Genomic DNA, 13,446 nt, shown 5'->3' with positions numbered 1-13,446 from the left:
TGGGCACATCTACACATGCATTAATGCTCCGTAGTCACTGTGCATTAAGTTTAGTACCTGTAATAACACATACTAACTCAATGCATAGTAACTCGTGCTACTGCACAGTAGTGCTGGCATATGCCTTTTTAGTGATTACTCAATGCACACTAGATTAATTCAATTGCACGTTAACACAGCTTTTGCCATGGTGCATTAATGTGCAGTAGAAGTCTACTACACGTTTAACATTTTATGCCGATGCACCCACCATGTATTTAATGTCTCAATTCACCCCAAACCTTCTCTTTTCCACAAATGAGGAAACTGTTAAATAGTCTTTTGGGTATCAAAAATATGTATTACCTAAAAATGGAAGTCATCTAAATCATCAGTGATATAACAGACAGAGGAATTAGTGTATCACCCTGCAAACCTAACATCATTTTGATGTTAAAAGAAAAGGTTCTAAAACCCAACCAGGGAAAATGTAGCTTCTTTTTTGGGTCTTATATTGCAAAATCCATGGATCAGGTAAGAAGGCTTTGCCAGCAAGCATGAAGATGAGAGGTTGAATTCAGATCCAGACAGAATCCAGTGCATACCTGCCATAATCATGTGCTGCTGAACATATGGAAAAAAACTGGATCTAACACGCTTGCTCCCATACATGGGCAGATCTGAGATTTTGAAAAGGGGGATGCAGATAGTATAGTGCATCATCACATATAACACAACACACATTTTTCTCCAGTTAAAAAGAAACTAGGAGCTTCACTAATAAACAGGGGCCTAAAGCTATATTATTCAATTTAAGATTGAAGCAAAAAAGAAAAAAAGAACTTTACTGGCATATGCATTAACTTGCTATATCATACATTCTAATGTTATAAAAGCCTAAGTCTGTCTGTCTGCCTGTCCGTAACACTTTATTCATGCTCTGATTGGCTGTCTCAGCAGCCAATCAGAGTGCCCTACACAGACAGGGACAGACAGCTGAGCGCTGCCATGACAGTGGGGACTGAGGCTAGTTATATAGACTGTGTCTAGTTATATATAAAAACACAACAAACTAGGCAAAAATAATCCAAAGATGTTTCATTAATCCTGGAGTCGTTATAATTAAATGTACATGCCTCTTTTTCAGATTCATAAAACAAAATCAAGCCTTCTTGAGCATCTAGATCGTGCCTCCAATGCTTCACTAAAAGTGATTTCCACACCTCAGCTAATATTCACCTGAGATAATATTTTCTCGCATGAGTTAATGCTTTTAACTAGATTTAAAAATCAGTCTTCAGAGCTGTGAAATGGAAGCTACATTACTAGGAGCAGCTAACGGACAGTAGCATTAAAGTAAATCATTAAAGACTATTTAAAAGTAAAGGGGATTGTTAACACTTGTGGAATGAAGAATTTAGAAGGAATCAAGAAAATTATAATGAGCCATTAAGTCAATTAACTCGCTCACTGCCGCCTGAATAGAAGTGCTGTTGACACTGCTAGGCACTTGGCCTTAAACTTTGGATGCAGCAGGAATAAAAGGGCATTTTTACATATGGTTCTAAATGCAGCACCAGTCATTTTAGTTAGCAAGCCATGCTAATTAAAAATGTCTGCGCGTCATGTGTATTAGCAACGCAGTGTGTTCCCGCACTGAGAAAATGGCAGCAATGCACTGTGAACTAAGGCACATGGAACGTATTTTAGTTGAAAGTGTACTGCCGGCATTTTCTCAGTGTGGAGGCATGCTGAGCCACTGATACACATGATGCACATGGCTGCCAGAGTGCATCAATTTACAAGTAACTGAGTCTGCTCCAATCTGCTGGATTCCAGCTCATTGGAGTAGGCTCCCCTCATGTGTGTAAGTGCCCAAAGGGGGGGTACAAGCATACCAGTGCACCTCCCTTCATCTGCCCCTACTCCTATAACATGGTCAGGAGGATCTTTGGCCTCCCAATCCCATGTCACATTTCAACAAATCAAGATACCTTCTTTTCAGTCAGCTCTAGGAACTTGCTTTGTGTTGCACATATGCAGTTGAGTGTTGCAAAGCTGATTCTCTATTGCAGTTGTTCCAATCTAGGCAGGAGAACTGCAACTTTTAGGGCACGGCTCCCCAAAACGTAACTGCAGTGAAGTGTAGAGGGTTCCAAGCCGATTTAAAATTTTTGCAATATAAATACTTTTTGTAATATTTAACAAATGCCATCATAATGGAATCATCAGAATTATAATTAACTTCCTTTATCACCAGAGAAGAAATATAATTTATGGCAAACATCTATACTATGTCAGCTAGGAGTATGAAAAGATGAGACTTTTGGTTCTGCTGGCAACACCCTCCATTTGCACACAGCTATGCCAACAGAAAAATCTACTGCCAGCAGAACTTCTGTTGTTTAAAGAGATAGGAAACAAAGCCAGCAGCGAACTACTTCTGCTTGCATATACCATATTTCCACTAGGGGGACTCTGCCTCTTAGCATTACCATTCAGCTGTGGTAGCAGCAAACCCATAAAATAAACACAATAAATGTGTATCATGCTACAACCTCATTGTAACAGAAAAGTCCACTAAGAGAAGGTATTTGCTACAATAATTTTAGTCAATCTGACAAGTCATAAAAATGAAAAAAATGGCTCTGGTTTCTGGGACTTTTAAAAACCAGGGGTTGCTATAAGTAGGGTTTCTTATATTGAAGTTGTATTGCATATATAAATACATTATGTACAGACCCTCCAGAAAAACTCTATTCTCAGACACATCCAAAATTTGTGGTTTTAGTGAAGAAGCATATGGTTAACATTAACATCAAGCCCTTAGAATAGAAATTTGTGTAACAAATAAACAAAACTGACTCTAATGACCAAGCAGCAGTATTCTAGCACAGCGTTGTGTCTATGGTAAGGGTGTGCAAAGCGGGCTGTATTCAATTCAGATTCAGCCTGATTCGGAGGACAGTGATTTGATTTGTTGATTTGGATCACTGTCCTGATTCGATTCAGCTGAATATGAAGATTTGATGCTGATTTGGAGAATCAGCAATTTGGCCATAGACACAGCTTTAAATGTTTTTTCTACATACCTCAAGGTACCAGGCATAGCTTATGAATGCTGAGATGGTGGGGCAGATGGAGTGTCCTACAGGAGTGCGGGGGAGCCCCCCGCATGCTCAGCGGCAGACCGCAGGTGTCCCCCCAGACCCAGGAGGCACCTGTTGCCAAGCCAGGGAGTGGAGGTCCCCCTCCACGGTGGTTCCAGAAGTGCTTCTGGTCCACTTCTGGGTCTGCCACCGAGAGCACTGGGGACCCCCTCCACAATCCCGTGGGACACTTCATCCACTCCACCATTTCATTGTTCATGAGCTGTAATTTGAGGTATGTAGAAAAAACTATTAAAGTTGTGTCTATGTCCGAATTGTCAAATCTCTCTGAATCTCTCTGAATTGATTTGAAGGTCTCCTATTTGATTTGGAGAGATTCAAGGGTCTCCTGATTCGATTCGGATTTGGAGATTTGGCCACCGAATTGGGCCAAATCTCTGCCAAATCAAATCAGCAGCTGAAGCTTCACACAACCCTAGTCAGTGGCAATACTTATGTAGCTCTTAAGGAGTAAAGAACTGCATTGTTAACAGATGACAAAAGAATGTGGCACTCAAATAATCTGGCCAAAAAGCTATCTCCTGCCTTGGTTTTATAATAACACTTCATAACTGTTTTTAATTTTATGCCTGGTAACATTTTAATAAATTGAACAATTTCCTCCTGTCTTTTCCACCTGAGGGTGAGCTGTAAATTCAGGGTTTAGTGCTGTTCTTTCCTTATCCTTCAGAATATGTCAGTAATAGATAAAATCAATTTTACTGACTCGTCCAAGGAATATAATAATCCCAGCCCCTCTAGGATTATGCTTGTACCAGTGGAGCCAGAATGCAGTTGAACACAAGTCCAGCTTTAGTATTTAATCACATTGATGTGGGTTTTTTTCTCTCTCTCTCCCTCTCCTTTTTTTTTAACAGTACGAGAGAGGTTTCATGAACATGCCTGGGGAGGCACCAGCGTCCAACACCACTCAGCTTGGAATTGCACAGACCATACTAACTACAGTGTATTCAGTAGCCTTTATTGGAGGTGTGACTGGAGTCATTGCAATGTCATTTTTTCTAGTTAAAATGAACACTCTGTCCGTGACCACCACAGCAATCGTGAACCTGGTCGTGGTGCACAGCCTCCTCCTCCTAACGGTGCCATTTCGGCTTCATTACTATATTAATGGGAAGTGGGTTTTTGGACTGCCCTTTTGCAAAGCAGTGAGCGCTACACTTCATATCCACATGTACCTGACTTTTCTGTTCTACGTTGTCACCCTGGTTATTAGGTGGCTCGTCTTCTTCCAGTGGAAGGACAAGGTGGAGTTCTACAGGAAGCTTCATGCCGTGGGGGCCAGTGCTGCCGTGTGGACTGTAGTCTCTCTCATTGTGGTGCCTGTGTTTCGTTTTCAGTATGGGACCTCTGGAACATATAATAATACTACATGTTTTAATTTCCAAGAAGAACTAAAGCAAGGCAGTGTGAAAGTACTGAATTACATCATGATCACAAGTGTATTCTGCATCACTTGTATCCTCTTGGCCTTGCAAATTGTCATCATTCTCAAGGTGGTGAAAAGGCTTTCAGGCTCTATCTGGTCACATCAAGAATTCTGGGCTCAGATAAAAAGCTTGATTTTCCTAACTGTCATAATCATTTGTTTCCTTCCATATCATCTTTTTAGAATCTACTACATTCAGCATATGAATGAAATTAATCAATTATCGAATTACAATGAAATCACCTTGAGTATAACAGCTGTCAGCTGTCTTGATTTATTGGCATTTGTGCTGAGTGGAAGCCGTTTCCTTAAGCAGAAGGTTATGATGCTCCAAAACAAGTTTACCTGTTGTTAGCTTCACTCTTCCTTCACAACCTGTCTTCCATACTATTGAGTGAGAGGAAAGCTCGTGAGCTTTGTCTGTATTTTTTTAAATCAAGGCTGTCCAAAATCTCAACAGCTGCAGGCACACACCATTCAGGCTGCATGGACTCCCTTGGACCTCCCCACTTCCAGCCCACTGTGTGGGCTGTACTGATTTGCAGCCCCTCTCCCCCTGCCCAACCCAGCACCTGGACTCCCTGGATGCAGAGATTACATGGATTCCCCAGGCTCCTCCTGTCCCCAGGGGCGAGGGCAGGAAGCAGAAGCTGGAGGAAGAGGCAGGGGGAGTCCAGAGACTCTGGCAGCGGCAGAATGAAGAGTGGAGGGAGAAGCAGCCAGTTAACAATTCAGCCTGTGGGTTGCAAATTGCACAGCCCTCTTTTAGGTAATAATTAGCAAAAATGAGGCAGAAATATTATACATGCTGTCAATATTTATTTTACAGGCCTCAAAACCAAGAGTATATACTTGATTAGGTGAAAGTTTCCCACAACTAAGCACTAGCCTATCAGAATAGGTATCACTGTGTGGTGTGAAAATGGAAACCCTAGTGCCAATGCCATTTCAAAGAGGGGAAAGAGAGATGATTTGTACAAAATAGTGTGTTGAGAGGACACAAAATAAAAAGATGGTAATTTATGTAATTTAATATGTAGATTTATGTGCCTTTCACGTATATGTTAATTCAGTGACAACTGTGGGTGGGTCCAGGATTGTGGCAATGGGAATGCAGGCACATACCTTTTTGGGGTGGGGTACATGGGCAGTGAAGAAAGCTCATTGAGCAGATCATGTGGCCATAGCCCACTGCTGTGATCCTGGAGCCCAGTGAACTCTCAGCAGCTGCTGAGCTCACCAGTCTGGACTCTTCCCAGAGTCCCTGATTTAGTGATGCTTTGGAGCGACTGAGCGTCAGGATCCAGAGCTGCTTGGTAGCAGGGTTTTTTGAAGAGCCCGCACTCATCAGTGGTGAGCTCATAGTGCTTGCAGCACATGCAGAGCCCTGAGAAGGAGCTGTGCTGAAGTGATGGTGAGCTCTGAGAGTTTACTGCATTTGTGGAGCGCAGCTGAAGTGGGGATGCATCCATGCCATTGCACCACTCTTGGATCTGCCCCTGGTAACAACCATCTGTGGTAAAACATTAGTGGCTTCTTAAACCATGCTGTTCCCACACTAGAATGAAACTATATACTTCTACTTCAATTGAGCCAAACTCTTTAGCAGCAAGGAATGCACGTGTCTCTCAGATTTCTCCTGAATTCACTTTTGAATACAGGGTTGAGAGAAGGAAAGAGCTGATTTCTGTCTCTGCCATGCTGTGAAAATGTTTCCAGCAATTACATATTACTGTGGATTCTGCTGTTAAAATCAAAATCCAGCATTTATTTTTCTTGTTTATAGACTTGTCCATTTTTTTCTAAGAGCTCACCTGGTTAATTCTACAGGTCATTTAATTTAGAATATTCTTCAGACTGCCGTAGTATTTTCCCACAATCACTTTAGATTTTAGTCTCCAAGGTAACAATTTATTTTCATTGATGCTCTGGTGCAGTTTTGATGGTAATAATCTGGCCTCCCAAAATGTCCCTGGGATAAAATTAATTCCATAGAAATGTGTGCTCTCTGCAAGCTGAAAAGGTAAAAATATTGGCTGCTTGGAAATGATGGGAAGAAGCTAATATGCATGGTGTGATTTAGCAGCCTATTATACTTCACAGAAATGGAAGCATTGTGAACAGTGGGATTAAAAAAATAGAATTATGCATTATGAAGACATGGAAAAATGTAGAAAAATCACTCTGTGGAAGCTACTCAAGCTTTCATACTTCTATTTTATCATGCACACCTCTACAGAGAACATTCATCACTGTTAGCTCTAAAGACTGGATGGTTAATGTATATTTCCATTTTTTCTTATCTTCTGCATCAAGATCAACTTTCTCATTTGGAGCCTGTTGAATATTTGAATGTTTTAACAGATTTGGTGAATTAGCTGCATAAATCACCTGGTTGAACGCTTTTTCATGGCTCTGCCAAGTCTTTCTCTCTTACCTCTACATGAACTCAACTCACTTGTGTCTGCTTCATGCTCTATTGCTTATCTCCAGTTTGTCACAATATATTCCACCACTGCAGAAGATTTCTGCTCCACACACTACTACTACAATGCTTATTGCTTTCTTCCTCACCCAACAGCCAAAATGGCAGAACTGGCTAGGTCCCAATCCAATCTCTATTGTTTTCTTTCCCTTATAACCTTCTGACTGAACCTCCTTCTTTATCTCTTAACAGTTCTGCTCATACAACACTAGGCTTAGTTGAGAACGTTAGTAATTTTCATGTGGGACAGCAAGAGTTTAAACCTTACTAATGCCACAATCCTGGGAGAGAAGATGAATAACTACCTTTCATTAGTATTCCTTCCTATACCATCACCTTCTGTGTGCAGAGCATTACTGACTTGTATGCATTCTGTACAGCACATCATGTCTCAACAACACTCTCCATTTATTTTATAATAACAAATGTCTGTGAACCAAATCAATACTTCTCTTCCTTCAAGGTCTTCCTACCTATATAAATAAATTAAATAAAAATTATATTAATGTTGCAGACAAGGTTCTTTGGGTGAATCTGATATTTTTTATTAGACCAACTTAAATATGTGGAGAACAATTTTGAAGCAAGCTTTCTGGTTCAAAAACCCTTCATCAGGGTTTGTACAACCTACACCCCTGTATTAATGTTGCAAGCATTTATTCTCAAAAGTAATAAATTTACACAAGTAAAATTTAACTATATTTGAAGTAAAATGTGCATGTATTGCCAAAATTCCATGTAATTTCTTTTTTAAATGTATACATACACTGATGTTCCAGATCCCAAAATTGATTGTGTCTCCTCATTGATTTTGACCGCAGTAAAGTTGATTCACTGGATGTGGTTATCCAGTCAAGAAGGTAGACAGGTTATGTTTAGGGAGCCTTTTCTACCCCTTCCCCAGGTGGGATGAGCAGAGCAGATCCTGAAGGGAGCTGTTCAGTTGCAGTTAGTGGCCAAATCGCACTCCTGCCTCATCCAAGTGTTAGACAACCTTCTAGAAACTGCTGACTTTGTACCAGTTTATGATAAGGAACTTCCAACCCTCACAATCTTGCCCATCATCAGTAGCTGGTCACCAAAGAGCTTGAAAAATATGCTGGAATAGCCATTTTCATGGAACACGCCTGTGCGTGATTTCTTTTATCATGAAGAAACTACCACATATCAGCTCCCACGTAGCTCTTGACAAAATGGAAACCTAAAACCAATGGCAAACAAGCCAAGACAATTGCAAATCTCATTCACCTTCACAGCTGTCAAGATTCTAACATCTGCTTGCTCCACTGTTGAGGACTTATAGACCCATGGCTGGGGGCGGGCTGGCTTATTATAGTGGTGACCTGTACACTATGTCACAGCACCATCAAAGATATCTGTGGCTTTTCAGGAAGGAAAGCATTGCTTTTCCCACTGCATTCTGGTGTTACTGCCGCTGCTTGGTCCAACTCCACAACTGCTTATTTATCAGTTACCCTTGCTAACCTTCCCTGAAGATCATTCCTCTATCCACCACCTGTGGACATGCTAGGTATCAGTAAAGCTCTGCCACCAGAACATCAGGACCATCATGGACAATCCTAACAGTGAACATCCAGAGCGCCACACCACAGTCGTGACTCAAGAACTTAGGTAACGCTTATCGAAGTTGCTGCACTAAGAAAGACCAAAGGTCCTTCATCAACAAGCTCTTAATAAACAGTCCCCAGCTCTGGTAATTCAGATTTGTGATGAGACTCTGGAAAGCATTATTTTCTGTACTTCAGAAGCCATCTGTCAGAAGGCTGACATCAATGAAGAAATCCAACTTCACCTCAAATGTGCAAGTGTAGCCTTCGACACATGAGGAAATGGGTGTTTGAAGATTGTGACATCAGATCCAAAACCAAGCTCTTGGTTTATCATGCAGTTGTGATCACCACCTTACCATCTGGAGCTGAGACACAGACAACGTACAGAAGGCACCTCAAGTCACTGGAGAAGTACCATCAACACTGCCTGCAGATGACCCTTCAAATCCAAGGGAAAGATAGATGCACCAACATTAGCATCCCCTCACAAGCAAACACTACGAGCATCAAGGTGATGGTCATCTGACATCAACTTCGATGGGCTGGCCATGTCATCTGGATGTCCAACTCCACACTCCCAAAGCAAGTTGTATTCTCCCAGCTCAGTCAAGGCATACAGTCAAGAAGACAGAGAAAGCACTTCTTCAAGGCCAGCTAAAAAAATGCAACATCAACATCAATTTGTGGGAGACTATAGCTGAGGACTGTCCCAGATGGAGGAAGAGTCTGTTGCAAGGATCTCAGTACTTTGAAATCTTATGACGACAACAAGAGACAGAAAAGCAGGAGCAGCAGAAACAGTGTCATGGACCGAATCAAGAATTGGGAGCTACCCACTCCACATGGAAACATGTGTCTGTGCTTCAGCAGAGCGTGTCAATCCTGGGTTGGCCTCATCAGCCATCTTCATTATACCTACCCACTGTAGCAACTGTAAGGGTGTGTGTACATGTCACCCTATAACACCGTAGCGGTGTGCCATGTTGCTGAAGTGATGTGCTACATCACTGTAGTGCATTGTTACAGCGATGTAGTGATCACATGGGTCTACATGTGATCAGCAGCTATTTCACCATAGAGGCATGTGCCCCCATTTTTGCACACTGCTATGGTGAAGTGAAATCAGTGGAGTGAGTCAATGTTACTTTTGGAGTCATTTTGGTTGTTTGCAACAAATGTACATCGTGAAAAATAACTGTGTCATATGCACGATGCAGTACAGGCAATTACTGTGCCATGCTTTAGTACTTCCAGAAGGAAGTACTAAAGCATGGCACAGTAACAACATCACCATAGGGTGACGTGTAGACGTGCCCTAAGTTAATGGGCAATTCTAATGGGATAAAGCATGAACTGTTTTTAATACACCCTCCAAATGAATATCCATGATCTAAACATAAGAGAATTAGTCTTAATGTTGTGTTTTTAAACTTTTATTAGCCAGCACTGCATTTTTTCTTTTTATGAAGTTTTGCAAGAGTCTCTGCTAAGCAGAATTTATAGCTGACAGTGGCTAACTAGGTTTAACTCTTCCGTTGCACTTTAAATTGTTACTGTTTTGCCATAGAAAAGAAAATAAAGTTAAAGTGTGACTAGCCTTTGCCCCTCCCAGCAATAGTCAGAAGTAAGTTCCAACTACCAGTGCCAGAAAGGACTCACAGCTGAAGGCAGAGATTCACTAAGCAGAGATGTAATAGTCCTGATGTTGACAGGCAGTTTGGGAAACAAGTTGTCACACTCCCCAGTTTTGGCAGTTCTGCCTATTCTTATGCTCATTCCAGGAGATCCTAGGATGAAAATCCTGGGGTGAGAAAGTCCAGAGAATAGCAGGTAACCAGTGAATTTCTTGGATATAGGGAAAATGGAATTATGATACTAAGAGGTGAACCAAGGGACCATGTGCTGTATGTGCTAGAGAAAAAACTAAATCAAAGAGCTGGAGAAATGCAGACTGGTCTCTGTCCTCCCCAGCCACAGAAGCCAGCTGCCTTCATGCTATTCCTTGCACTACCTTTAACTCCTTTCCTTACCTCACTCGCAGCCATTCTGGCTTCCTGAACACTCCCACTCATAATGCTGGCTCTGCCAGAGCCCCAGTGGACAGGTGGGTTGAGGACATAATGGAGAATGCTGCCAGACAACATTAGCAACAAGACTCTTGAATCAAGCAGGAACTGAAATGCAGCTTCTATGCTGGATATAAACCTATCTACAGAACCAGTGGACTGGAAACAGTGGAGAGAGGCTGTTGAGTTTGACAGCATGGGGACACACAGGGAACTTGGAGAGCTTATCATCACATGTAAGTTGTCAGAGGCAGAGACTGGCATTAAAGTAGCCCCCAGTTCTCCAAAGTTCCTGTTTCCTACCTGGGAAAAAACAGTGGAACATTATCAAATGCAGTATGTACAGCAGCATCTCGTATGGAACAGAGCTGAAGAATACAATGAGGAAAAAGGGATAACTGGAAGGAACATGAGCACATTTTTGTTGTGCAGAGGCAAAGCAGAGTAGCAAGTGTCCTCTGCCTCTCTAGTCTTCTTGTTTTCCAGAACTTTTAGTTTCCAATCAACTCTCATAGCCCTGAGATGCTTCTTCTTCCCACCTCTTCTCCCCAAACATGGTCTCTCATCAGTCTCACAGATTCCTGGGCCTTGTTCTGTGCCTGACCAGACCAAGAGCAGGGTAGAAATAGAAGCTACAAATTATCAGCATTCATTTATTTATTTGTGCATGTTGGAAATAAATTAACTTTATCCTCAAATATGTATTGCCAGAGCAGCTGGGAGGTTTCTCTGGTTGCAAACACAGAGATGAAGAGATTGTAGCCCACCTATGTTGGGTGCAGACAGTCTGGAGGAGTTGTAATGTCATCCTTAGGGTTGAAGTAAAGATTATTGGCTGCAAGGCTGAATGGAATGGCAGGGCATTTCCGAACAAGGAAACTACCTGTTATTGTTTCTAATGAATTTAGAGAGACCAGGCACGATGTACATTTGTTGCAAACAACCAAAATGACTCCAAAAGTAACATTGACTCATTCCACTGATTTCTCATCCTAACAAACAATCACAGGAAGTCTCATACATTAATTAATCATAAGGGCCAAGAGGGCACTGCAGATATGCTTTCTGGATTTCACAGTGTTTGAGTAGCCCCGGTTATCCCCAGGGCATAATCTCACTAAAAGCCAGATGCTGCAAAGTAGAATAAGGAAGGGCAGCATGAAGGAAAGGGTCTGTCGCTGGCAACCTGCACCACACGTTCGGAGAGATGGTGGCACAATTGGACTGAGGTGCTTGATTCATCAGAGAAGATCAGAGAGAGTCTCTATTGTGTGGAGAAAAAGCCTGAGGTGTTTTCCTTCCTCCTGCTGCCTATAGTGACAGTTAGCATCACTAAGTTAGGAATAATGGAAATAATTTAAAAATTGAAGCTGATTTGTGAAGTAAGCTAGCTTTTGTGGGCCATATCTAAATAGAGTACCCTTTGTATCTCAGGTGACCTGGTCTGACAGCCAACCATAAAAGATCAGAATTGGTGTGTTTATATCCAAGAAATCAATAAGCAAAAAGACAGCTTTCCAAAATTAGCTTAGTCCACAAAGACCAGTGGACCCTAATTAAGTTCATAGTTGTGTTCGGTTATTTAGCAGACAAGGATCATTCCTGCTTTAAGTGGAAGCTAAGGCACAACTTAATTAGAGATATAACCAGAGCCCCAAAACAATAGAGGTAGTTGGCTGCATTGGTCTGGAGTCAGGTAGAAGGCAGGGGAGGGTGGCACCTTAGGCCATAAGTAGACGAAACGAGGGGTGTGCACGCATGACATTTTAAAGTGGGCTAAATGCTTTCTCATCACTTTAATGGTGTCAGTGTTTGCATGCCTCGGCAGGGTATTGCGCATTAATTCCAGCCTCTGTAGGAAATTCAGTGGCATAATGTGCCTTAAATGACACGAGGCGCAGCAAACTAAAACTCCTCCAAGACATTTTAGTTTGCTGCACCTACAGCTGTGGAGTGAAGCACCAGGCTCTGTGCAGCTCTGTGGCTCTGCAGGCAGCAGCCCAGGAAGGCAGGCTCTGCCCAAGAAAAGCAGTGAGCTTGATTTTTTAATTTTTTATTTTTTTTTTCCCCCTGGAGCTTGCCTGCCTGCCTGCGCTGCGCAGGGGCCCGATGCTTGTCTTTGTGGCTGCGGTGCCCCCTGGGACTGCTCAAGCCGGGTGCCTGCGGGCACATGCTGCCTGGGGGGTGGGGGCCGCTGCTGCCACAGAGGGAAGCACCAGCCCCTGCCACAGCCCAGGGACTGCTCTGCCTGTTGGCAGTTCCCCCTCCTCTCCCCCCCATCAGAGAGGCAAGTAAATTAGCAGGTTGTGTGCATGACATGGGGGTTTAATCAGCCCTAAATTGAAGCGGTGTTTTAAAAAACCCACTGCTTCAATTTAAGGCCCCTGTTTCATCTACACACACCCTTACAAACTTAACTGCTTTAGAGATGCATACGATTCTGTAGGCAGCAGCATCTGACAAAGTAGGCTGTCACCTATGAAAGCTTATGCCGCTCTGAACCAGTTAGTCCATCAGGCATCACACTGCCCTGCCTTTTCTATAACAACGATACTGTTGTATTATAAAATATCACATATATTTATGTTGTCCTGACATAACCAGGAGAGCTGAATAAGATATAATTTGCTTTTGTATATTTGATTCTTACTCTTGAATTTCAGTAGACGCAGGGATGGCTACCTCTCTTTACTAATGTACGCCACATGCTTGTACAGTCTGTATAGATCCAATATGCATGGGTACA

The 13,446-nt window shown here is 42.3% G+C and overlaps 1 protein-coding gene across 1 annotated transcript in view; it reads left to right on the top strand.

Annotated features, from left to right (window-relative positions):
- The window catches only part of LOC109282203 (probable G-protein coupled receptor 141), a 36,102-nt gene extending 28,539 nt beyond the window's left edge, over positions 1–7,563 (top strand). Inside the window, exon 3 of the mRNA XM_059728680.1 lies at positions 4,007–7,563. Within this exon, the coding sequence (XP_059584663.1) occupies positions 4,022–4,933 (912 nt within the window). The 5' untranslated portion in view covers positions 4,007–4,021 and the 3' untranslated portion in view covers positions 4,934–7,563. The remainder of the gene's footprint in view (positions 1–4,006) is intronic.
- The last annotated feature ends 5,883 nt before the right edge of the window (positions 7,564–13,446 follow it).

The sequence above is a fragment of the Alligator mississippiensis genome, chromosome 5 (assembly GCF_030867095.1).
Source record: "Alligator mississippiensis isolate rAllMis1 chromosome 5, rAllMis1, whole genome shotgun sequence".
NCBI classification, from domain to species: Eukaryota; Metazoa; Chordata; order Crocodylia; family Alligatoridae; genus Alligator; species Alligator mississippiensis.
Note: the sequence above shows the minus strand (reverse complement) of the source record. Positions and strands in the feature narration are given on the sequence as shown.